The 25,225-nt window shown below is 41.1% G+C and overlaps 1 protein-coding gene across 9 annotated transcripts in view; it reads right to left on the reverse strand.

Annotated features, from left to right (window-relative positions):
• Positions 1 to 25,225, reverse strand: part of MTUS1 (microtubule associated scaffold protein 1) — a 131,726-nt gene that overhangs the window by 83,163 nt on the left and 23,338 nt on the right. For 8 of the 9 annotated variants that reach the window (XM_051790294.1, XM_051790293.1, XM_051790295.1 and 5 more), the window contains 2 exons: positions 11,472 to 13,633; positions 9,039 to 9,234 (listed from right to left, as the gene is read on the reverse strand). In XM_051790294.1, coding sequence (XP_051646254.1) covers positions 9,039 to 9,234; positions 11,472 to 13,445 — 2,170 coding nt within the window. In that variant the 5' untranslated portion in view covers positions 13,446 to 13,633. Of the gene's footprint in view, positions 1 to 6,447; positions 6,569 to 9,038; positions 9,235 to 11,471; positions 13,634 to 25,225 lie in introns of those variants that run through there. The other variant, XM_051790296.1, reaches the window with a different exon arrangement.

Here is a 25,225-nt window from a genome sequence, read left to right on the forward strand (position 1 = left end):
ATCCAAATTATCCAGAGGTAAATCATCCAATTTGCTTTGAAATCATTCATTGCAACAGATTCCATATTGTCAGATACATTATTTCACTTTTACTCATTTCTCACAGTCAATTTGACTTACAAAGCTAAATAGGAAGTATTTTATTCCAAAGGGGCATTTTTATGATGAACCCTATGTATGGCTTACAAAACCACAAGCAGCATCTATCTCCTTGTTAATGAAAAGTAATAAAAGAAACTAGGTGCCAAAGTTATATTGAGTTTTTCTGCTAGTGCATGTAGTCAAATTGACAAGCTGAATTCAGATGACATCACTTTATGTTTTCTTTCAGGCTTCAAATTGTGAATTGACCATTCTGTAGCTGAATGACCAACATCTGGGGCAGGGGCTTAGAGGTCAGTATTTGGCACAAGGATATATATTGCTCCAGGCAGCTTCCAGCAAACCATTCCTGTTGAGGACAGCCAGGAAGTGAAGGCAAAATGGACTGGAAACGTTACCAGCAAGTCTGACTCAAGCAATCAGAAAAATGCTTCTAGGCCCTCACAACTAATGCTGTTTTCTGAATTCTCACAAACTCATCAACTGGACAAAAGTCCTTTTAGATACACTGTGTAAGTTTTCCCCCAGTTTATACTACAAATTAAAAGAGAACTGGTTATGAGATACAGCTATACAGTGGAGTTGCTTGGGTGAACACGACAGAAGAGGGATGTTGTGTCATACTATTAACTACAGACATTATGCTCCACGGAGACCTATGTATCAGTTTTCTCCTTCCCACACCTCTGAATGGGAATATGTGAGTTTTAAGTTCACTTTTAACACAGGCTTTAATTAGTGTAATGAATTAAAAAAAAATGAATGCATTAAAGAAAGAGAAAGAGGGATGAAGTAATTTGGACTAAGAAGGACAAATAATGATCTTGGATAAGTTAGTGTATGAAGAACCTGCTTTTAGGATCCATAAAAGAAGTTGGTTGCCCTGCAAAAGAAAAGCATAAAAAGACTGGCTGAAACTAAATTTTACACCTTATTTGCAGACCCTGGTGCATTCCAGATTTCTTTATGAGAAAGTATATGGAGACCCTTACAGTCTGTTCCAGGATTTTGAGGCAAGTCCTGACTGTTTCAGTCCAGAGAACCTGGAAGTTATGTTTCCCTTTTAAAATATTTTGTTTCCTCTTGGCAGCATGTCAATCCAACTTCAAAGAGTCACATGGTATCTAGATAGCAGGAATGATACAAGCTGAAAAATTATTTGCAGTAACTATATTTGGGTTAGCTCCTTGTTCAATATCAGAACAAAGACTCAAGGATTGTGGGAACGCTTCCTGGAACTACATTGTAATGGTTCTGCTTCACAAGTGTTGTGAAAGGCTATACCAGAAAGTCCTGAATTACCAACTTTATACATGTTTCCAGCTGTATGAAAACTGATTGAAACCATTTGGTTTCAATTTTCCATGTGAAAAGCTTTTCTTTGTGCAATAAACAGCAATAACAGTCATTAACAACTGAGTCTTAATCTGTCACTGCTTGTTCTGGTTTTAACTTTGGAAGTTTCTCTCAATTACACATTTAAGTGTAAAATCAAGCCAAAAGTCAACTACAAGAATTTAGCAATTATGAACAACAAAATCATTTCAGAGTATCACTAAACCTACTGTGGTCTAATGCAATGTAAAAATATGTTCTATAGCATAGGGGAAATAATTTTTCCCACACTTTAAACAGTTATGGAACACAGGAAAAGTCCTTCAGTATGATCAACTTTTTATATGGAGAATGTCTCACTTGTCCAGAATCTTCTTTAAGGAAACACAGAATTCATACTCTCAAGCTTCTCTCTACCCAAGCTTTCATTACTCTGGTTAAATGCTATGAAAATACTAGCAAGAGAAAGAGGTAGTACCACTGGATTAAATTAATGAAAATGATAAGTAAAGCACAGGGCCATAACTCTGCTAAAGGGATATGAGTGACTTAGATCAGAGACAAAAGAGTATCCAAAATGCAAAAAAATCTGCCAGATGGCAAAAGACATTTTTGTTACAAAGATGATTTACATGGTTTCCATTGATTTCTGGAAGCCTTTAACATCAAGTAAGGAATATTATTGATGCTTTCACATTCCCAAAGAGTTTAAATTACAAATAAGGTTTGACAGAGCTGTCGTAGCTAAGACATCAAAAGCAACGTGAAATTTCTTGGAGTGAAAAAAAATTTAAAGTAATAGTATCATTTTAAGGCAGAAGTTTTTAAGGATGGAGTTACAGCATATCAAAAATCTTACTTGCAGGTAAAATTCCTTTCTTTTACATACATATAGGTAGGTGTTGTCAGCAATAGGAGGAAAAAAGGCAGAGGTGAGCATATACGCTTTTAGATGTACAGAAAATAATTTATATTTCTATTTTATGCTGCTCAAACACAAATCAAACAATTTGCTCAAACAGTGGCTCAAACACAGTGCTTCTGTTCAACTGCATGGATGGTAACATCCGTTTGCTGGGGCAGGCTGACAGTAGAAGATCTTGGAGTGATGTTCCATGGGACCACCAAAGCTCCTTCGCTTCTCCAGTCCCCTTCCACTCCTCCCTTCAAGTGAGGCAAAGACACGACTTCCCAAATGATAATACCTCAACTATTATCAGGCCACTACTCCTCCACAGTGGTTGTGGCTACATGCAACTAGGTGGCTTTCTGGGAACAAAAACAATAGTCGCTTTCATTTCGAGACTGGTTCAAAGTCCTCAATCAGAGTTCCAGAATTACACACACAATCCAGTAAAAACCAGGTAACTCAAAATGTCTTACTCTGCATCTTGAAATCTAATGAGCATTTTCACTGACAGAAAACAAACATAAACAAAAGACATACTGCCTGCCATCCAGTACTACAAAAATCCACTTGCACTACCATGGAAAAGTTAGCTGTAGAGAATTAGATTTTTGTTTTAGAATGACTATGTCATCCTCTCTTATGGAGTAACAGAGACAAATAGTTCCAGAAATCATTTTAATAGCTTGCAACTATGACCTGATTTCCAGATTTGCCACAGAAATGAAGTTTTGCCATTTCACAAATCACTTCAGCACATGAAATCAAGATGGGCTTGCCTTTCAGACAACCAATTTCTAATTCATCAAAAACTCCAAGTCCTGGGTAAGATACCACCAATATCAGTGAACAGTCCTCAGCAGCCATTTTGAAATAAACTGGTTATTTCTAGCTTAACATGTTCTGCAAATAACCACACAAAAATAAAACGTTTGAGTTATGAGTTCTGCTCTCCTTCTGCTGTCTCCTGTTCAAGAGAAAAACTGGGAAAATTCCTTAGAATTCATGCTTTCTATTGGCTAGTTACCACTCAAAACTTAAGTTTTACAAGGAGAAAAAAAAAATTACCGAAATTTCAACTCCTGACAAGTTTCAAGGATCTTATAAATGGTGTTTTATACACGGCACTTCTTCTTTTCTTTCTTGGTTGTAGGGGAGTTCCCTGCTTCCCACTCAAAACAGCCATGTGTGACACAATCCGCTGCTCAAAAGCTCTTGATTACTCTGAGAATAATACATACACTAGTACATTTTGGACGGATGCACTGCTTCTCTCCCTCTGTACACACATGATGACAGAGCTATACTATCATTTCTCTTGTTCAGAGTATTTAAGGGACTCACTATACCACCTTCTACTGCTGCCCAATGATCTAAATACAGATAGTAACTGGATAAGAATTAGCTCTATATACGTTAGTATCTCAGGAAGAAACAAATCTGTTAAGATTTGCACATTTTTAAGACTCAATGTGACAAATGCCTGAACAACCTAGTCTGAACTCAGTGCTGACCCAGTTACAGGCAGGTGGGCTGGACTAGGTGACCTTCATAAATCCTTTCCATTCTGGATTTAGCTAGTCTGTCTGTAGCCTGATGAAATCCCAACAGCAAACAACTGTGCAGTTACTGAATGATTTATCTGGATGGGCTGAAGTTTAGCACCAGAATGTTCAAATGACTCAACTGGAAACAAAATAGTTATTCCTGCCAGGAATGCTTTAGCTTAAACAGACAATTGGGTTTGGTTTATAAACTGCCACTTGGTCACAGTAAGTGTATGTACAGTTTTACTTCAAAACCATTATAAACAGACAAGATAAGCAGCAGTAGACGTGGTTTTACTTGAAAGGTGTGGTCATATAATACTGCAGGGCTTTTGTAGCAGGACACTCCCAGAATCCCACCATGTGCCCGAGAACATTGTCCAAACACTTCTTGAACTCAGACAGGCTTGGTGCTGTGACCACTACCCTGGGGAGTATGTTCCAGTGCTCAACCACCCTCTGGAGGAAGAAACTTTTCCTGATATCCAACCTAAACCTCCCCAAGTCAGCTCCAGCTATTTCCTCGAATCCTATCAGTGGTTATGAGAGTGAAGAGATCAGTACCTGCCCCTCTGCTGCACCTTCAGAGGATGTTAAAGACCTCAAGGAGGCCTCCTCTCAGTTTTCTCTTCTCCAGGCTGAACAAACCTAACGGTCTCAGCCCCTCCTCAAAAGGCTTTCCCTCCAGACCCTTCCTCATCCTCGTGGTCTTCTCTGAACACCGTCTAATGGCTTAATGTCTATTTTATACTGTGGTGCCCAGGATGCGAGGTGAGGCCACCCCAGTGCAGAGAAGAGCGGGACAATCCCCTCCCTCGACCGGCTGGCGATGCTTTGCCTGATGCCCCCCCCAGGACACGGTTGGCCCTCCTGGCTGCCAGGGCGCTGCTGACTCATATTCAACTTGCCATCGACTGGGACCCCCAGGTCACTTCCCGCAGCTGCTCTCCAACCTCTCGTACCCCAGTCTATACACAGGAGCAGGGTTGCCTGGAAGAGGAGGAGGGATGCAGTAGGAGCGGTGCAGCAGGAGGAGGAGCAGCAGGAGGAAGAGGGGTAGAGGAGGAGGATCAGGAAGAGGAGGAGAAGGAAAAAGAGGAAGTTCGCTAGTCCACCGCTCGCTGTATGCGCAAGCCCCCGCGAGCATCGCCCTCCAGCATCCCACAGGTGACCGGGGCAGGGGAGCTTGCCACAAATATCTTGCGGGGGGGGGGGGTGTGGCCCAGGATTTTTCTAGGGGTAGGGTATCTTTGGATCTTGCAGTACTCCAAAGCTGAGGCTCGAATGCCCCTTCGGAAGATAGTGGAGAGTCCCCGGGAGGTGTTTTTTTTCGGGGGGGCTGCCGGCATAGCCCCGGCGGTGGGCGGAGGGATGCAGGTTCCGTCACCGCGGTGAGGGTTGGTCTTCCTGGGTCAGGCACCGCCGCCTCCACTGTCAGCCCACTACCGGCGGCAGGTGGGACACACACACTCACACGCACTCACACATCGGGTTTTGGGACCCACAAGGAGAGCCGGGTTGGGCAGGAACCCCGGGACCCCCAGAGTGGGGAGAGCGGAGAAGGGCGCTACCAGAGCTGGGAGACCCCCGACAGCCTGGAGGTGGGGGGAGCACGGAGAAGGGGGAGCCCGGAGAGAGGTGACTCCCAGGATTTCGGGGACTCCCAGCAGCCTGCAGTGGGGAGGGACTCCAGAGACGGGGCCCCCCAGGGAGCCCAGCATACCGAAGCAGAGTCTCAAGGGAGAAGGGAGCCCTAAAGCCCCCAGAATCCCTAAGTGGGACCCCACAGAGGAGAGACCCCCGATATTCAAGAGACCACCAGCAGCCTAGACAGGGCAGGGACCCCGAAGCGCCGGCACCCCCAATACACACGGAACCCCCAGCAGCCCAGACAAAGGAAACCCCCAGAACTCCAAAGTTGAGACCAGAGAGGGGGAACTCCTAGGAGGGCTTTTCGGGGCTGAATCCTGGCATTTTGGAGGTCTTTAGGGACACAAGATAGCTGTTGACTTCTATATATGAACTTGGGCAAGAGGACCCCCCAATTCAACGCACTCACACATCGTTTTCTCCCCCAAAACAGGATTTCTCATTCCCAAACCTTGACCAGATGGAGGAGGAAGCTGGGAGGAAAAGGAAGATGCTACAGGACACCCAGGTAGGTGAGGAGGAAGTCATTCCACCCTTCCCCCTCTGTTCTTCATCTTCCAGCCAAGCATCACCCCCAGCTGCAGGACAACCCTGCCGCTGATGCCGTCCGTCCTGCTGGGGACGGATTTGGGGGGCACCAAGGGAAATCCCCTTCCTCTTCTTTCTTCCTTCCCTCTCCTTGTTCCATTTCTTTCCTTCTTCCTTTTTCTCGTTTCCTTCCTCTCCAGGCAACGAACTGAGGGCAGAGACCATGGAGGACAAATCTGCCTGGCAGAACCTTGGGGAAGAGGCTGTTTTGAATGGCTCCACTGTGCAGGAAGCCAATGGGGAGGAAAAGCCACAAACATTCCCCACAGGAAGCAGCTCCAAACCTAGCACACAGGGCTCTGAGGAGGAAAGACCCACCTTTTGCCAGGAAGGCGGCCGGAGCTTCAGCCAGAGCTCTGACCTGGTGGTCCACCAGCGGCTTCATGAAGTGGAGAAGACCTACAAGTGCTTGGAATGCGGGAAGAGCTTCAGGCAGAGTTTCCACCTGATTCGCCACCAGAGCATCCACACCGGGGAAGGGCCCTATAAGTGTCGTGAATGTGGGAAGAGCTTCAGTGATGGCTTCACCTTTGCCGCCCACCACCGGGTGCACACAGGGGAACGGCCTTACAAGTGCTTTGAATGTGCGAAGAGCTTCAGCCAGAGCTCCAACCTCATCACCCACCAGCGCCTGCACACTGGGGAACGACCCTACAAGTGTCCCGACTGTGGGAAGAGCTTCGTCCGCAGCGCTGACCTTGTAATCCATCATCGTATCCACACTGGGGAGAAGCCCTACGAGTGTCCCAAGTGTGGGAAGAGGTTTCGGAGCAGCTCAATTGCCAACAGGCATCAGAGGACACACACAGAGGAGAGGCCCTATGAGTGTCCTGAGTGTGGGAAGAGGTTTCGGAACAGTTCTCATCTCATCAGGCATCAATGGGCACACACGGGGGAGAGGCCCTACAAGTGTCCCCAGTGTGGGAAGAGCTTCAACCAGAGCTTTACCTTGATCAGACACCAACAGACTCATCGAAAAGGGAAGCCCTATAAGTGCCCTAACTTCAGGACTTTGTCCACTGCTCCAACTTCATCACCCATCAGAGAACCAACCTTGGATTATCCACAGTGACCCAGGTTGGGTAGAGATCTGGTGACCCCCAATCCAGGTTATCCATGTTGGGCAGTGTATTGGGTTTGCGTGGACAGGTCTTGGGCTCAGGGGGCTACAGGGGTGACTTCTGTGAGAAGCTGCCAGAAGCTTCCCCCATGTCTGTCTGATTTGCATCTGTACAATGTTTATAAAGAAGCAATGAACCATGTTTAAAAATTCCCTTGCAAGGGATGGAGAAGTTAACCTGTTATAGTTTAACACATCAAATTCTACTTTGTAGCACAAAACCACTGCATAAGCAAAATAAAGGGCAAGATGTGCTAGGAATAGTGGGCTAGAACAGGGGGCTGTGGAAAGGGCATGGAGAAAAAAAACCAAACATTTCTTCTCATGTGCAGCATTAAAGTTCCAGTCTCATCAGATTATAGCGCAAGTTTGAAATGTTAGGGTGATGCTTTATGCTTGTAATTTAAGTAGCCTTTTTCCAATAGGAAAAACCTGGAAAATATTCTACGGACTACTGTAATTTCAACATACAATAAATGAGTTATGGAGGGACATATTTAGCTTAGAAAAACCCAGGGGAGTAAAGGTTTTCATTTTCAACAGCACGTGACTTCTGCTTCTTCTGAAAGTGCATCTGATTTTGTTATTTTTTTTTTTCATGAAGTGAAGAAGTTAGTTCTATAACCCAGCTATACTTATATTTATTTCTAGTGACCATGTCATGAATCTAATCTGGATTAATAACCTAAAGGAAAAATATACATCTAGATCTATATCCATCTCAGTTCTTCTAAGGCTATAATTACAGACAGGAAAGCTCTATGTTGGTATTTAGAGAGGTGATGAGTTTTCCAAGAAATGGGTAGCTAACAGTTTGGTACCTAGTTCACTGAGCAAGTGCCTCACATTAGCAAGGCTCAAATCAGAGAATGGACTATATTCACTTTTTTTGAGGGACTCATCCCATAAAGGACTACAAATACAGATTTTATCACACTTCACCACCTGTATATAATTAAGAAGGGTATTTTGGACTGGTTTAAAATCTTAGATTGAGTGAGTTAAAAAAAAAGAACAGGTTTTACTGGGTATAAATGGGTGTGTACACTTTCCACATTACAGTGCATTGTAGTGTAGCCATTTATAGCCAGGCTACCTTTGCAGCTAGTTACACTGCCACACTTGCTTAAAAAAAGCCAACCAAACAAGCACATAACCTACAAGAGGACTTCTGAATCTCTACAGTTACAGAACATAGTTCCCAGTCATGAAATTTGAGCAGAAGCCTACAGACTAGATGTGAGATTCCTCCCTGCCCTTGGTATTAATCAGTTTGAGATTAATTAGCAGCTGAAGCAGTAGTCTCTCCTTCAATTACGCTCTCTCTTTTCTAGAAACTATAGAGTTGTATTAAAATTAGGTTGAACAAAGTATATTATGACCTGAAATAAGGGCTCATTCCCACTGGAACAGAATACAGTTGCTTATTGTACGAGCTTTGTACCTGAGTTCTGTATTTTCTCCTCTTCTCTTTAAAATAATTTTAGTTGTAATTTAGCAAAGTACTATTATATAACCAAACTATAAATATTTAAGTATAGATTCTTCTTGTAGCACCACACCCTCCTAAACTCATTCCTTACAAGATGAGATTTTACAGTTATGAGGTGTAACCTGCCTTTTTTTTTGACCCTGTACCCTGCAATTTACAATTTAAACAGAACTGTGTTTAGCACCAAAAATGCAACTCTGTACCATCCTAAAAGTTCTGTCAGAAAGTACATTAAATATGATACCACTTAACCACTTTCTTAAATGAAGGTAATATTCCAGTGAAAAATTCTCTTACCGGAGCTTGCTGACAAAAGAGCTTCCTTGTGAGAAGGTGTTTTAACAGTGCTGGTAGTTTTATTTTTACATCCTCTATTCAAGGTCAACACAGATGGCACCATTTTAGCCTTGGGAGTGGATACACTTTGTAGTGCGATTGGGTCTTTCTTTGGTATGTTTTTCCCTTGAGTTGTCCCATCTTTCACAGAAGGCATCTGTTTTAAGAATAAAAAGAAAAACCAAAAAACCAGTAACAATACATCCCACTCACCACCACTGCGAGAAACTGAAGATCTCCCTTTGCAGCATCTGTAATGAAATACTGACCACCCAGGCATGGGATATGCTTAGTTAGTCTCCATCACATTGTGCACATCAGCAGTTAAGCACCTCAAGGATCATCTCCTAAATGGCCTTCAGCAACACAAACCTATTAGTTTGAAGCTAATCACTCGTAATGACAAACACACTAAAAAGAGGTTACAGAGGTGATTTTACATCAGAATTTCTTCCTCTTCCTCCCCAAACTCTAATTAAGCAATTCCATTACATGACTACACCTAATCTCAAGATCTTTACCAACAAGCTATACATATTTAACACCCTGAGAAGTTAGTTGTCCTGTACTACCTGAAACGTCACAACCATTACAGCAGCCTTTTGATCTAGGTCATATGTCACAACACAGAAACAGGTTAAAATTTTTCAGGTTGAGGTTCCATAGATAAAAATAAATTCAGGAGTGGACATGGGACAGGTTTAAAATAACTGGTTTATATGTATGAAACATCTACATTTCATACAGAATTCTTGCTACAGCTTATACACTCACTAATTCATGACCACTCTTGATGTACAGTCAAACCTATAAAGGCAAACTCATAAGACTGTACAGCTCTTTATATGCTTTTCTGTGACTCAAGTCAATATGCAGCAATTTGGTCATCCTGCTGCACTTTCAACTTTTGATTCCAATCCTCATCTTCATTTTCAGATGTTAATCTATAGTTTTCAGAAGACCACTTACTAAGTTTAGTCCAGCTGATTTGTCTACTGTATATCATTTATAGAAAGTGCTCTATTGTTTTTCCAGGCACAAGCAGAACAATTAATATCACAAAGGTTTCCATATTGACAATGGGGTAAATGAAAAGCATTCTCTTCAATACTCAGCACCAAAAATAAGGACTGAAGCAGAATCCAAGCTCTTAAAGACTTTAGAACTAAAACAGACCATTCTTGCTTTCATGCTTATTTAGGTTTTCAAGTTAGATTATTTACTCTAATAAATAGTATTAATTTCTGGTGTAATGTTTCAAAAATGGATAGCTGCTTCTGTTTTACCTAAGAGCTTCCTCCATATACTGAGCTTTACTGGAATTTTTCTGGCAAATCACTAAAACCTGTCAAAAATTCAGACTACACCAGTTTTACCATTAATAGCTGCTGCCTCCATTTCACCGATTTAACAAAAGCTGTTGAACCCAAAAATCAGCAACAGGAGAGAAACTCTGTGTCCCTACCATACATCCTGAGATCCTGGGCAACCCAACCCCAATGCTCTGCCCCTTCTTTCCCACTGTTCCTTTTATTTTATCCTTCTTTCAAGAGTATTTGAAAGCAGCACGTTTCTCCTGACAGGCAGCTGACTCATCCAGAAGTATTTCCCAGCCAACCAGCACATGCATACCTCCCGGCCAGGAAGTTTACACCTTCCAGCTGGCTGACTGCCCAAAACCAGGTATATGCCCTCTGCATGAGAAATATTTCCTGGCTACTCTTAACTATTCTAACGAGTCCTGGTTCTACTTCAAACAAACAAACTCTCAAATTATTCAAAGGAGACAGTGAAATAAGATGTTTCACCAACTCATTGGTCTTTGGGTTTTGTGTGACTTAATGTTACTGTTAATATATGCACAACATTTACATAAGTAATTTTAAAAAGTGTAATTTAGTTCTAAAGCACATTTGGAAGGAAAAGAAAATACTGAAAACAGCAATTTATCTCTAATGTCTATTTAAACTTACAGCACCACTAGAATTATCTTGAAAAATGTGTACATTAAAAGCTATATTTAGAAAACCTCACCAAATTAAGCTGTGAAATTTTACAAGTTTGACTAAATTAGGACTTGTTTGCTTTTATTAGGCATCGTGCACCAACTGCATTGTCTGTAAAAGACTTCACTAAAAAATTTTACATCACGGAATAAGATGAAGATGGAAGGACACTAAATTACAATTGAGGCCAAGTGCAACCAGTTGAAAGTAAAACAGTATTTCTTAATTTCCTTTATTAGGGAGAGACTTCACCTGGGAAATCAACATTAGAGTTACATTTGTAGAAACAAAGCCCATTCCACAGTTTCCATTCAGCACCGTGCAATGCCAAATTTCCTTTTTCCAAATGTACCGAACATACAATAAAGTATGAAAGATAAAAACTTACCAAAGGAACAGAGTGCATGTCAAACGTTTCATTTGCCACATCTTTTACCAAGGTCGCTTCCAGAAGCATTCCCATATTGGTGCTTTGCTCTTTTTCACCTCCAGCTGGGTCAATATCTTGAGCACAAGGCTGCATTAAGGAGTCTGAACTTTCCATTTTATCATTTAGCATCTCTTCCGAGCTCTCTACGCATGTTGGAAACACAGCAGAAACCAAGGAGCACGCCGAATGGGTAGCGCTTGCTTTGTCAGTGTCTTCAGGACTTTGCTTTAATGCAGGTGTCTTTGAAGTCTTGTGGGAAGCATTTCTGGGAGGTGTTGTGGCATGTACAACTTGGTTAGTGAAGAGGCGTTTGTTAAGATGTAGCTTATGGGGCTTATTTACAGGCAATTCCACTTTTGAAACTTTAGCTAGATCTACTGTCTTTTTCAACACTTTTATAGAGGACAATTGCCTTGGGGAAGCAACCCGTGAAGGTGAGGAGACAGCTGACAACTGGGAGGACTGGGGGGACTGTTTTAATGCTGTGCTGTCTCTCGACTGTAGCACAGGTCTAGACACAACCTTTGGCTTCACATTTTTGAAATCAGGTTTGGGAAAACTAACAATCTCCGATTTCTTTGCTTTGGTTATTGTTGACACAATAGAAGACCTGCCCACTGGTTTTCTTACAGTTTGATCTGAACTAGCTCTAAGCACAGACCTTTTATTATGTCCTCCTACAAATGTCTCATTTGGTCTTAGTTTAGGAGACTTGTCTCCAAGTTCTTCCAAAGCTGAAACAGAAAAAGTTCTATTTTTTGATCGTTCTTTAGGGGTTGAAGAACATAGAGCAAAAGCACTTTCATCAGCCATAGGACTGAAGACCACAAAAGTTTCTTCACATTTCAGGTCAGGTATAGCAGTCCTCTTCAATTTTGGTACACTGCAAGATACAGAAGGGGTATTGTGCATATCCTGAAGAGCAGCATTTCCAGAGATACTCTGTTCTTTGGTTAAGGGTTCACTGGTTTTCTTTGATACTTGTTCTCCATCCATTTTATCTACTGGGAGAAGGTGCACATTATTTACAAGACTATCTATGCACGTTTCAACATTGGAATTCCCAATTTCATCATGGTCAGAGGTATCCCGCAAGGATTTCACTTGGTCATCTTCATTAATATTAATGCATGGTGACAATGCATCTCGTCTATAAGGACCTATACATTCAGCAGCTAGTTCTACAGACTGTGCTTCTGTTTCCTGTGATTCTTTATCAGTCTTGATAGCGTTTTTCAGACAGTGTTCGACACCTGCAGAGATGAAATTAGGTGTTCTTTCTGAGCTGGTTCTATCAAATTTCTCTCTTGTACATATTTCAGAAAAGAGTAGTGTTCCTCTCAGATGCATATCATCATTTTGATCAGTTCCCAGAGTTTCACCTGTAACATTAGTAACATCCAATGTGCTCGGGTGGCAGCATGCCCTGTCATTTATCAGGGACTGCTCTGAAGCAGGAAGTGCTACTCCACACTTAGAGTCTGTCTGACTGTAAGGCACTGTGTGTCTGATACTCTGATTTTGCATTTTTGCCATAACAACGTCACCTTTCAAGAAGTTTGTTGTTGCTTTCAAGTCACAGTTCAAAGGACACATGCAAGTCTGTTCAGTGACAGAAGACTTGCAAGCAGCATCTGCATCTCCCAACAGAGCTCCTGGGCAGTTGTATCTGCCAGGTGTCTTCTGCAGATCAAGTACTTCAATACACTGCTGTTTTAAAAGAATACTTCTGAAGTCACTCATATTTTCAAAATCATCTTCATGCTCAGCCACTATATTCTGGTCAGTTGAATTGCTGTGTATCTTGGTGGCACAATTCTTTGAGGAAGGTGCAGCTCTGTCACGTGCGTAGTTATTTCCATTTTCATCCCTTATAAGTAAGGAAGACTTCAAGCCATTCTTTGCTTTGTCATCTGACTTCCCAACATTCATTTTGAAGGCTAAACTTCAAACCGTTTTCATTTTATACTTATTTAAAATCTCAGAGAATGCAGATTCTTCTGAACTTTGCAAAAAAAGCCCCAAACACAACAGCTTTTCCCTGGAACGTGTCAATTGTTCTGAACGATATTTGAAAAGCAGTTCTTTGTTTTCATATTTCCCAAGAGGATTCAAATGTTCTGGAATGAAAAAGAAATTAAAAACAATTAGTCAATTAGGATTTTAAGACAGTAAACATTTTTAAGCTCCTAGTCATTGAATCAAGTGCGGATATTTTGACCGATTTTCTTAAGCAAATAATGATTTTACAAAGATGTCATCCATGCACACTTACCTTCCCAAGCTGTTTCCACTTCTGTGACTGCCAAGCAACTTTGAAGTCTTTGGTCAGTTGCAGTCAAGTGCAACTTTAGGGTTACATTCTCAGATATTTGGCTTGCTTGGCTTTCATACAAGAAAAAAACCAACCCAAAAGATGTGGCTTTTGGGAAAAGGTATCTGAAGGACTATATGACAGAATGAACCATCATTTTCCCCTCTTTCAGTAGCAGATAGCCAACAATAGGGCATGGTTCCCCATATAGTGTGTAGTCAAGCTGTGAAGCGTTTTACTGCAAACTGCTTGGAAGCCAAGAGCTTACATGGGCTCAAACATAAGCAGTCAAGAGCCATGTTAAAAAACCAACCAAACAAACCAACAAATAAAACAACAAACCTGTCCAAAACTGAACTGAGATGCTCTCAGTCCTGAGCTGCAAGCAGCCAGGGAAGAATTACTGCACGCTCATCCTGATCTTACACTCTTCCCTCAGCATTCAGCCCTGGTTACTGCTGCAGATGGTTCACAGTGGATCTTCAGTCTGACCATGTCTGGTTGCACGCATGTTCTTATACACAAGTTCGCGTGAAGACAGGAAATAGAGATCTATACTGTAATTATGATGAAATACTGCTGTATAAGCTCAGGTCTACAGCAGAAATAAGAGCAGCAACATAGGAACAACAATAAGAATTGCAGTGAAGAAAAAGTTCAGTGCTTATCCCTCAATGCAGAGCCGTAACAACCCCAGAGAGCAGTTCTTGTCTGAACTGAAGGTTTTCTCCCTGCCTTTTGAGGAAGCAATGCATAGCAGAGGCAGCTCAAGGTCTTCTAAGAGTTAAGACACCTCAGATAAGAAAAGAGAGGATAGGGAGGTTCATAATCTGGGGTACACCAGTACACTTCCCACATGCTGCTGCAGCAACCAACCAGTAGATGCACATGACACCCCTGGAGACTCACTTGGAGAGCAATTTCATACCTAGTAGCAGCCTCCATCTTCTATAAAGATGATTAGCCAAGTGAAGAAACAATTCCAGTGTCCTCTCCAGCAGAGCAGAGCCACATTACCTCATCCAAAACCCTACAGGAAGGTGGGGGTGGCAGGATGGACATGGACAGACAATGCAGGACAGTGGACCACACATGGGATGGAGATGCACAAACAAAAAACCCAGTAAAGAAGAGGCCTTGCAACATGTTCCTAGCAAGCATTAAGACTGCACAGAAATACCAAAACCACAAGGACATAAATGAGAGATCAAACTGTCCAAAGCAGTTGGATGACCTCCATAGCACAATTCCATATGAAAGGCTCCAAGTACCAAAAATGAGACTAGAGATATGGAGAACTTCAGACTTAAAAGATATGGTTGCAGTGGGGTGCAGGATCTGCCAGAAAGAGGGCTCACTTACAAAGCAATAAAGTCTAAATAGGCAGAACGAAGTTCACTGGATCCAGCAAGGGAATCTGGCTGAGGATGTATTCATTGGCAAAGGTCAGCTGGCCAACTAAAGAAGGACAACTGGACAAGTCTTGAACACTATCACACATCTGGAGTGAGACTCCACTCTCCAATCAAAGAGCAGGAAGAAGGATATTTGCCATCAAAAACAATGAGCAAATAGGTCAACGGTGCTTAGCTAAAAACGCAGCCATCAGAGTGTGGCATCCTCAACCAAGGATACTGATGTAATGACATATTTGAAATTTGGTGTGAAGAAAGCAGCAGGACATGAACATCATGATTCAATATATAGGGTGGGTAGAATAATTCATAATTCACATAAGAGTTAAAGTCTGAAGTTATTTGACTGTTTGAACTATGGTGACAATAGTGGATGCAATACACCAAGACAGGTCAAGGAGGTTACAAGATCAGAAAAGATAATAATAATAAATAGATTTCTGCTAGAGCAATGCTGATTAGGCACATAGTAGAATAATTCCGTGATCATATTTTTGTATAATGGAATCAATGACTGCTTTGGAAAACAAGTTTGGCACAAGAAGAGAAGCAACTCTTGATTTGTTCTTTAACAAATAAGTTTAAAGCCTTGCAAACCATATAAGCCATTTTTAGGAAACCATAGCAGGGGAAAGAAAACAAACTCTTATCGGCAAGTACTTTAGAAAGCATAAAATGAAGCTAGCATGCTAAGTAGTGAAAGGTAAGTTACTAAAAGCAATAATGCATTATTCAAAATCTGTTCTTGCATTATTCAAAATTCACTTTTTTCCTTAAACTTTATTTTCTTCAGCTGAAAACACAGCTTGAGTAACTACATTCAAAATAAATCCCTTTTCAAACCAATGAAAAGTATAAAGCTTTTCATACTGGCTGCATGGCCCATGAAGTTTTGAGTACAAAAGCAGTACGCAGCACCCAAAGTAAGACTGTTCTAGAACTGCAGGAATGTGCCTGCTCACTATGAACCAAACACAGAGTGGCTTCTGGCCCACAACCTTGTCTTTACATGGTACTTTGAATATCTGATTCCAATTGAGGGTAAAAAGACCACAGAACAATGAAAACAACAAGCTACCGAGATCACACAGCACACCCTCCTCTGCTGCTGCTCCCCCCCCCACAGATGAAATGGCTTATATAGCTAAAAATCTCCTGCTAACTCAAGGCTGATCTAGATCTTTTGCTTACCCACTATTATTCAATCCCTATAAAGGCATAAACCACTGTAGTAGCCTCGTTTTCACCTTCAACTAGGAAACCTAAGGCAGATTGAAGAGTTCTTCCAAAAGTCTTCCCTGAAGGCAGGGCAAGAACCTGTTCTGAATAATTTTCCATTGAGTCAATCACAGAATCAACTGCTGAAAAATATCTGTGAACTTTACTTTCACTGTTGTTTTGACACATTAAAACTTGTTTGTACTTGCCTGGAGACTAGCCCTTAACACAGCTTGCTCGCCTTGTCATGCAACAAAAAGATTCCATTTTGATTCAGCATTTGCTCAGATTTAAACAGCAGTCCTACCTCTTTCAAGAGCTTTCTCTCTATGAAAACAGGCAACTTCAATATATCAAGACTTAGTAAGACCGAAATCCCAAGAATTTAAAGAATGGCACATTACCTTACAATATGCATAGCTAACAATGTCAAAACATGAGCAGCTAAGTAAACCTTGATCCAACTGATGCTGAAGGAGCTCCAAGAAAAATAAAAGCAGTTTTGAGACTAAAGAGAGAAATGAGGAAGTGTGTTCAAATTGCACATGCTAAGGTGTACGTGTATGTATAGAAGTCTGCTCACTCACTGCTGTGGACTTTCACATAACCAGAGAAGGTACAGCAATAAACTACTGATTCAACTATTTCTAAAGCAAATTTTCACTCTAGTAATCAATACTTTAATAAGCAAATAAACCAAACTTCAAATACAGCTTCATATCCACAGAGTCCTGAAGGCATCCTGCATAGAAAGTGAGGTGTTCCTAAAGATAACTATAGTGTATAAAAATCTGTAGCCTAGATAAACATTATTCCTCAACAACAGACATTCTGTAACTCTGCATATACCAATATGTTCATTAAGCTTATGAAAACACTTACTGCTGATGAGAAATTCTTTAATTTCAAGTTTTGCCATGGGAGGGGGTCAGTAGCAGATGCGTAGACACAACAGTTGCCCTTGCTGAGAACACACTGCTCCTGGCAACTAGTGACTTGAGGAATACTACTACTAAAACTTGCTTTGACTTTGTCTTACATCAAGTATTATGAATGCCTGGCCTCCACAACACTCTACAGGTGCAGTGCAAAACAGTTCAGCTGTTTCGTGCCTTCACTAAAGCTCAGCCTGCCAAATTTCAGTTGTGTACTTCTAGGACACTTCAGAAAAGTCTTCGCTATCAGAGCTCTTAAGCTTTCCCCTTCCCCAGTAGATAGAAGAGTGTGGGGTAACTTGGGGAAAAAAAGGGAATGGAGCTTGGCAAGTAGAATCTTCTAAAAAGAGGAGGAATTCACTGCCAGCAGCCACAGATCCAGGACAAGTACACTACAACATACAGAACTGGGCTCAGAGCAAGATCTTGCCACTTCTGCTAACCAACGAGGGATGTCTAGGGGTGTGCTGTAAAAGAGCAGAGAGACAGTGACTCGTTCAGTGGTAGGTAAACAGGAATCAAAACCAGAGCAATTACAACAGATAATTCAATCAACAAGTTGACAAATTACTACAAGAATTCCAGTCAGTTTGTGTTAGTGTCACAATGCAGACAGTAATAATTTACACTTTTCCTGGTACTCCATCTGGAACTTGATTGTTTTAAGCAAACCATCACGCAACATTTACTCACACCCATCAGCTATGTTTGTGCAGCCTGTAGGAAGGGGGACATAGGGTGGGGAATAAATCTGAAAGCAGAGAGTCTGCCCAGACATGCAGGAAGGCAGTCTAGAAGTGCTCCAATTAACTGAATATGCTTTGATACCAGAAAAAAATGCAGCATCAGTATTCCAGCAGAAAACCATGTTATGTGGTCATGATTACCACAGTCACTGAAATCAAAATCCATATAAGGCATTTGATATGTCAATGCATTACACTACAACCAGTCTACTTGACCACGTTCTAGAACACAACACAGTTGCAGAAGTCTGCCTTTTTCAGCATATACACCTGAAGAGATGGCATCATCCAGGAGAGAGTCTGCATGCCAGAACAGGCATCCCTCCCAACATGCAGTTCAGGGTCACTCATACAGGCTTCATAAGAAAGCACTAGGAAAATATGCAATTTCAGGTAATGCTGTATTTACATAGAATTGTAAATTTTGGAGCTCTCTGTATAGATTCAGTAATGTCACATCCTGATGCGAACTAGCCTATTACCAAGCTAATTCAAACTATTAAAGAGAGGGTGAGATAAACTCCTAGAACAACTTCATCCAAACGTTTATAACATTAAAAGTACAACATACTCCTGGAAGTGAATTACATGAAGTGCTCATATGTTAACAGTATTGCTTGCTTAAGAACACACAGTATCAACCATGCTGGCACTGAGAAGGTGCTCTGTTTATGAAAAAAAAAAAGAAAGAAACAACAAAAAACAAACCACCCCACAGAGTAGCTAAGCAATATCTCTATGCTTTACTGAAAGCCATTTTAGAAGCCAAAGCTATGGTAAACAGAAATAACGCACAAGTTATGTTTGCAATCAATCACGCAGGCACGTTTGACTGAGGGAGTAGTATCCCTTTCACAGCACAAACCATCAGTTTTTACCTTCTCCACTTGGCCGTTTGCCAAATTGCTTCAAGACTTAAGCACCAGTGTAACATACAAGTTACAGTAAGAAAGTAACCAAGGAGCATCAATTTTAAGCAGTTAAGTCTTGGCTCCGAGGTAGAGAAGTAGAACGGCAATTGAGCATACAGCTTTAGAAACTAGACTTTGTAAAGTTGTGTGACAGGTATTGACTTCCCATAAGATGTTCAAATCATGACACTACCATCAGACTACCACAAAACTTGACTGCTGATGCTTACAGGCACATTTACCCTGGCAGCTTGTCCTACTAATGAATAAATAGCTGTCTGAGATGGCAATGCCAGCACTTTCCCCAAACTCACAGCCTCCAATGACTCAGTCCTCAGAGTGTCGGTTCAACTGAAAGCTTCAATGGCTTTTGGACCCTTCTTTTCCTCACTCGTAGTCGTTGCTTTCCTAAGATGAACAGTCCTTATCTACTGAATTGCTTATGAACTCTGGCTGTCCTTGTGGGCCTATCTCTAACGACGTTAGGCTGTTCTATCCGTCCTCAATTTCAGACTATTTATAAGCACATAACACACACAAGGCATTCCAATGGATTTATACAGTGTCTTGATAAGACAGTTCTTCTTCCTTTAATAACTGCCAACTTTGGAATTTCATTGTAAGGTACGTTTCAGGAGAACTCGGTACTGAGAAGTGGAAGACTGGCCCAGCGATTTTTAAGAAGTAAATAAAGCCCATCTTCTACTTAGATAACCAAGATACTTAAGAACATTGTCTAAAACCAGCATCCACTATTTTTGGGATTTGGAGGAGCATGCAACCCCCTAGACCAGGAAGTTCTGCAAATGCACGTGCCTTTCGCCGCTCTGTTTTACAGCAACCGCCAAGATGAAACTTGCTCCAGTAACAGAGATAAGCACACACAAGCCAGTGACAAATGCTAGCTGTTAACACAGCGCAAGTAAGCAAGTACACTTTATTGTTTGAGATTAAGTGCATGAGCAAACAAAACCAAAGCTACCTATTTGAATGTGCAGAGGAGAACTGCACCAAGTCCCTGACTTGGTTATTCCAGCACGCTCTTATGACTTAATCAGGCTCTCATTTGTATCTTCCTTAAGACAGCATTCATTGCTAAAAGCAGCACAGACTAGTCACGGGGTTTTCACAGCATAGTGCAGTACACAATGGCACACATGGTCAGTTATATACTTAGTTATAATTTATTTATCCATTGCCATCACAAACAAAGCCATGGTTTTGCATTAGATCAACACTCAGTCTGTTCGTCTGTAGAAACTTGGAAGAATCCCATTAAGTTCTTACTTCCTAGTAAATTAGTCATCAACTTTTTAGGAAGGTGCTTTGGGGATATTTATTTGCTGCTTTATCACAACTAATTTTTTTAGCAAAAGCACACGTTCTTGTACAAGGAAAGATAAACTTTCAGGTCAAAAGGAAAGTAAGGAGTTGGAACCTGAAAAAAACAAACAGTACATCTATTATGGCACTTTCATAGAAGGTCAAGGTTCAAGTCCTTCTTTTTGAAAGACTTGATTGAACAGGTACGCACAAACAAGACCGAGTCTGTCATGTCCAACAATCCTTATCAGTGTTCAAGTTACTTGACTGGATAGGGCTTACAAGTATGGTTCACCTGCTCTGTTTCCTGGAATTGTGCTAAACTGATTTTGTCCACTGCTACCATTTAAAGGGTACATTCATACATTTTGTTATCTTCAAGTTACGAAACAGGGGGCCAGGATTATTCACAGGAACTTTCCCTCTAAGACTGAAATATTACCAGTGTAGGAAGAAAGATGGTAATGTATCACGAAGAAGAAAAATACTTCAAGAATTCCTGCTAGGTCTGCCCAGCCACTCACATACAGTAAATAAGTAAAACTTTAAAGCTGAGCAAATAACGTTTGTGCTCCTCAAGAATGTCCTCAATTTTCAAGATAGTTTTCAAATATCTAGCACTATTCCTGAAGTCTCTCATCATACATTCTTGATCATAATTTCTCATTATTTAAGGAAATTTCAGCCATCAGCACCCCTGCTGCCCATCTTCCTTTAAACAAACTTCAAGCATTCAAAGTAGAAGCTGGGCTGACCTATTCCGAACTAACAGGTCTCGGCAAACTTTCTACTGTCCATTACATGTTTCTCCTCTTTTACAGAGCTGTCAACTCTTTTAACTTGCCCCATACTCTTCTCTTGCTTCTCATCCTAGCTGAGTCAAGTCTAGTAGAGAAGCAAGTACATAGGGAAGCAATGCAGAATAGCCATTACACCTTTGATACTCAAGACAAATAGCAGAGTGCTGTTGCTGGTAGTTTTGTGGAGGTTTTCTGTTTTGGCTTTTTGTTTGCATTTTTTAAATTTTGTTTCAAAATATCCCCTCTGAGTATTTAATAAATAACATTTAAGTGAAATATTTAAGTGAAGACTTTGCTGTTAATATCTTGACTGACAAGTACAAGGCTTTCACAAAACAATAAGTACAAAAAAAGCCAGAAATACTCTGCAGAAACAGCACCACACTGCAAAGGTGGTGGCTAAAATGCCAGTTGTAACCCTGGAAAAAAAAATAAAAAATAAACAAAAATAGTTTGTTTCCTAACAATGAGCCAACAGCTAGGCAAGTCAGAGCAGAAATGGCTTTAACCATTACCACTGAAATAAATCCTGCATGAAATCTTTGCCTTTACAATCAAGTTTTAATGCCAAGCAACTATACCACAATGTGCCAGGCAGCATACACTGAAGGGTACGTGCTAACTTGAAACTTCTCGTGTTCCTGAACTGTTTTATGAAGCATCTGTGCCCGCAGCCCTAGTATGAGTGCTACACGACTTACAGCTGACATTAGCATTATTCTGGCTAGTACAGTGACTGTGTCAATGGAATCAGATAGTTAAGGCCACAGAAAGACTCATCTGCTCCTGTGCATTGCATGTCCTTCAGATCTTCACCTAAAACTGAGCTCAGCAACTGGCTATATTTAACACTGACATATGATATGACCTAGTTTACAGAGCATTTGGAGTACTCTCAACATAACCCGTAGTGAAGCAAGATACAGTAAGTACAGCAGTACTATTTAGCTCTAGTTCTCTTTAGAGAATGTTGATCTGCTTTTTCATATAACAACGGAAAAAGCAGCATCTTTGCCATGATATTATTTTGCAGTAGAAATTGAAGAATTAATCAATATGTTTAGGATTTCTCACATTAACCAAGTCAGAAATTTAATCAGCTTGCAATTTTTGCAGACCCAAAAGTTGCTTGCTGGGCAGAAGTGATCCTTCATTCAGAAAAGACTACAGCCAGCCAAGAACTGGCAGGTTTCCACTGACTCTACAAGAAATTTTACCACTGAGTTAGGACTGCACTTCTGCAGAGCAACAGCATAACAATAGAATTTAATTCTGAAGATGCTGCATTTGCCAATTAAAGACAGCTGTTTTTAGGTTTTAAAAAATATTTAAGGCTACTGATTATATATAGTGAGGGAAAAAAGAATCTAACAAACTGGTTACAGGAAATAATATTTTGGTAGCCAAATAGGAAAGCACCAACCAAATTATTAGAAGTCCTAAAGGTGCAGTGGTTTTTGAGGATTTTCACTAAGTATTTTTGAATAGTAATTTAAATCCTAACAGTCCTAACAGTTTCACCAATATTTCACCTGCAGTGTTGCACAACCAGAGTTGGCATCTAAAGTAACAGGGCAATTCACAACCATTGTTCCAAACGTTATAGTCTCAGGCGACTACAACCCAAATAAAACACTGAGTATAAGAATAAGAAACATGAAAGAACGTGAAAACCTTGCTCTTTTTCCTACAAAGGAAACTGTTTCTCACTGTGAGATCAGTCCTGCTACAAGTGTTTTATTCTTTGTACATTTTTTGGTTGTTTGCCTTTTTGGGCCCCAAAGACACAAGCCTCAGAATCCAAGAGGGATAAGCTCTGCAAAGCTAAACACAGCACCGCACCTCTGCAACAGATAAATGGCAAGAAATGTGCCGAGGTAGTTCTGCAGTGCTGCTCAAAAAAAAAAGAAAAAAAAAGGAAAAAAAAAGGAAAAAAAAGGAAGAAGGAAGAAGGAAGAAGGAAGAAGGAAGAAGGAAGAAGGAAGAAGGAAGAAGGAAGAAGGAAGAAGGAAGAAGGAAGAAGGAAGAAGGAAGAAGGAAGAAGGAAGAAGGAAGAAGGAAGAAGGAAGAAGGAAGAAGGAAGAAGGAAGAAGGAAGAAGGAAGAAGGAAGAAGGAAGAAGGAAGAAGGAAGAAGGAAGAAGGAAGAAGGAAGAAGGAAGAAGGAAGAAGGAAGAAGGAAGAAGGAAGAAGGAAGAAGGAAGAAGGAAGAAGGAAGAAGGAAGAAGGAAGAAGGAAGAAGGAAGAAGGAAGAAGGAAGAAGGAAGAAGGAAGAAGGAAGAAGGAAGAAGGAAGAAGGAAGAAGGAAGAAGGAAGAAGGAAGAAGGAAGAAGGAAGAAGGAAGAAAGAAAAAAAGCAAAAAAAAAAAGGCAAAAAAAAAAAGGCAAAAAAAAAGGGCAAAAAAAAAAAGGCAAAAAAAAAAGGCAAAAAAAAAAAGGCAAAAAAAAAAAGGCAAAAAAAAAAGGCAAAAAAAAAAGGCAAAAAAAAAAAGGCAAAAAAAAAAGGCAAAAAAAAAAAGGCAAAAAAAAAAAGGCAAAAAAAAAAAGGCAAAAAAAAAAAGGCAAAAAAAAAGTTTGATTTATGCAACACTATTGGGTAGCAGGCTGCAGTCAGTGCTCTCTGGAAAGCACCAGCTCCCCTTGCCACTTAACATGGCTGACGACACACTGCTTGCAGCCCCACGAGGGCTGAAATTCCACCAGGTCCTGATGGGAGAAAGATTGGAGAGAAGGGCAACTCGGGCACTTGAAAGGCTGCCAGGGCAAGTTTATTAGTCTCACTCAAGGGATCTCTTGAGAGAGATCCAGACCTGCAGGCTGCCAGCCACTCCCTGCAGTTTCCCCTCGGCTCTGGGGAAGGGGTTCCACTTGAGCCCTGAGCAGTAGCACTCCTGGGGAGGAGGGCCCTGTACCTGCAGGGCAACAGCAGAACTCAGAGCTCTGGTACAGAAGTCATCCTGTCAGTCCCTCTGGCATCCCACAACAACACTGTAGTCTAGCACAGAATTGTAAATATCTTCCTTAAAGCTCAAGTGGTACAAATTCATTATTTTAGTATTTTTCCTTGAATCAACTTGCTTAATGTCAGGCATCAAATCCAAATGGTGTTTATTATAGACCACATTTTATTTTACAGTACAGCTAAAGCTCTACAGCAAAGCTTTAATTAGAGAGCTGAGGGGTGTTTCAATTTCAAATGCAAACCTCTCAAATAGTTCTCTCCATTTGACTATATAGCTGACTTGACAGCTTCCCACAAGAGCAAAGCTTATATACACCACATCATTGCAGACATTGGAACTACAGTTCTATGTTATATGGGAACATTAGCTTTGATTTCAACTCAGGAATGATCAAAATAAATGCCACAGGTAGTGACACAAGAGTTACACACCCAGTGCCACATCCATGGTGTTCCCTGGAGAGCTTCAGCTTCTGCTGCAGCCTTCCCTTGAGATGAGACACACACAGCTACAGGACATTACACACACTGGCACAGTACTGTCTCTGTGCTACCAAGTGAAAAAGCAGACCTCTGGTTTTCTAATAAATTAAATCATAACACTTGACTAACAACCTAACAGGGCCTCATGATTAACAGGCAAAAGATGCTCTTTTTCTTCCTCTAGCTGTTTTTTTCGAGCGGGTCACCTTTGCCTTTTTTGCAAGGACTGATCACACATTAACTTCTGCCATACAATACCCTCAGTCAGGTGATTCACTTGTACTCATAGATTGCTTCTCTGCAGTCTCTAGGACTTGCTGCCATGTATAAACTACCCAGTCTGCAATACAGCTCACTTCACATTTAACCCTTTTGGCTTTGATTTCACTGATGGAGGGAGATTGCATACATGGAGTGACAGCATCATGATCATTTAAAGGTCATCACTCTGATCAGGTACTTCAAGTAGTCATTTTTCAACCAGACACCCAGTCTTGTTAGCAGCAACCTACAAAATAGAATTTATTGGGCTAAAGCATGTTTAAGGCATGTAAATATGCAGCAGAAAATAATTGGGAAAACACAGAGATAAAGGGGCTTTTCATTAG

Source organism: Manacus candei, unplaced genomic scaffold (assembly GCF_025592945.1).
Source record: "Manacus candei isolate 608988 ecotype Guabito, Panama unplaced genomic scaffold, ASM2559294v1 h1tg000028l, whole genome shotgun sequence".
NCBI classification, from domain to species: domain Eukaryota; kingdom Metazoa; phylum Chordata; class Aves; order Passeriformes; family Pipridae; genus Manacus; species Manacus candei.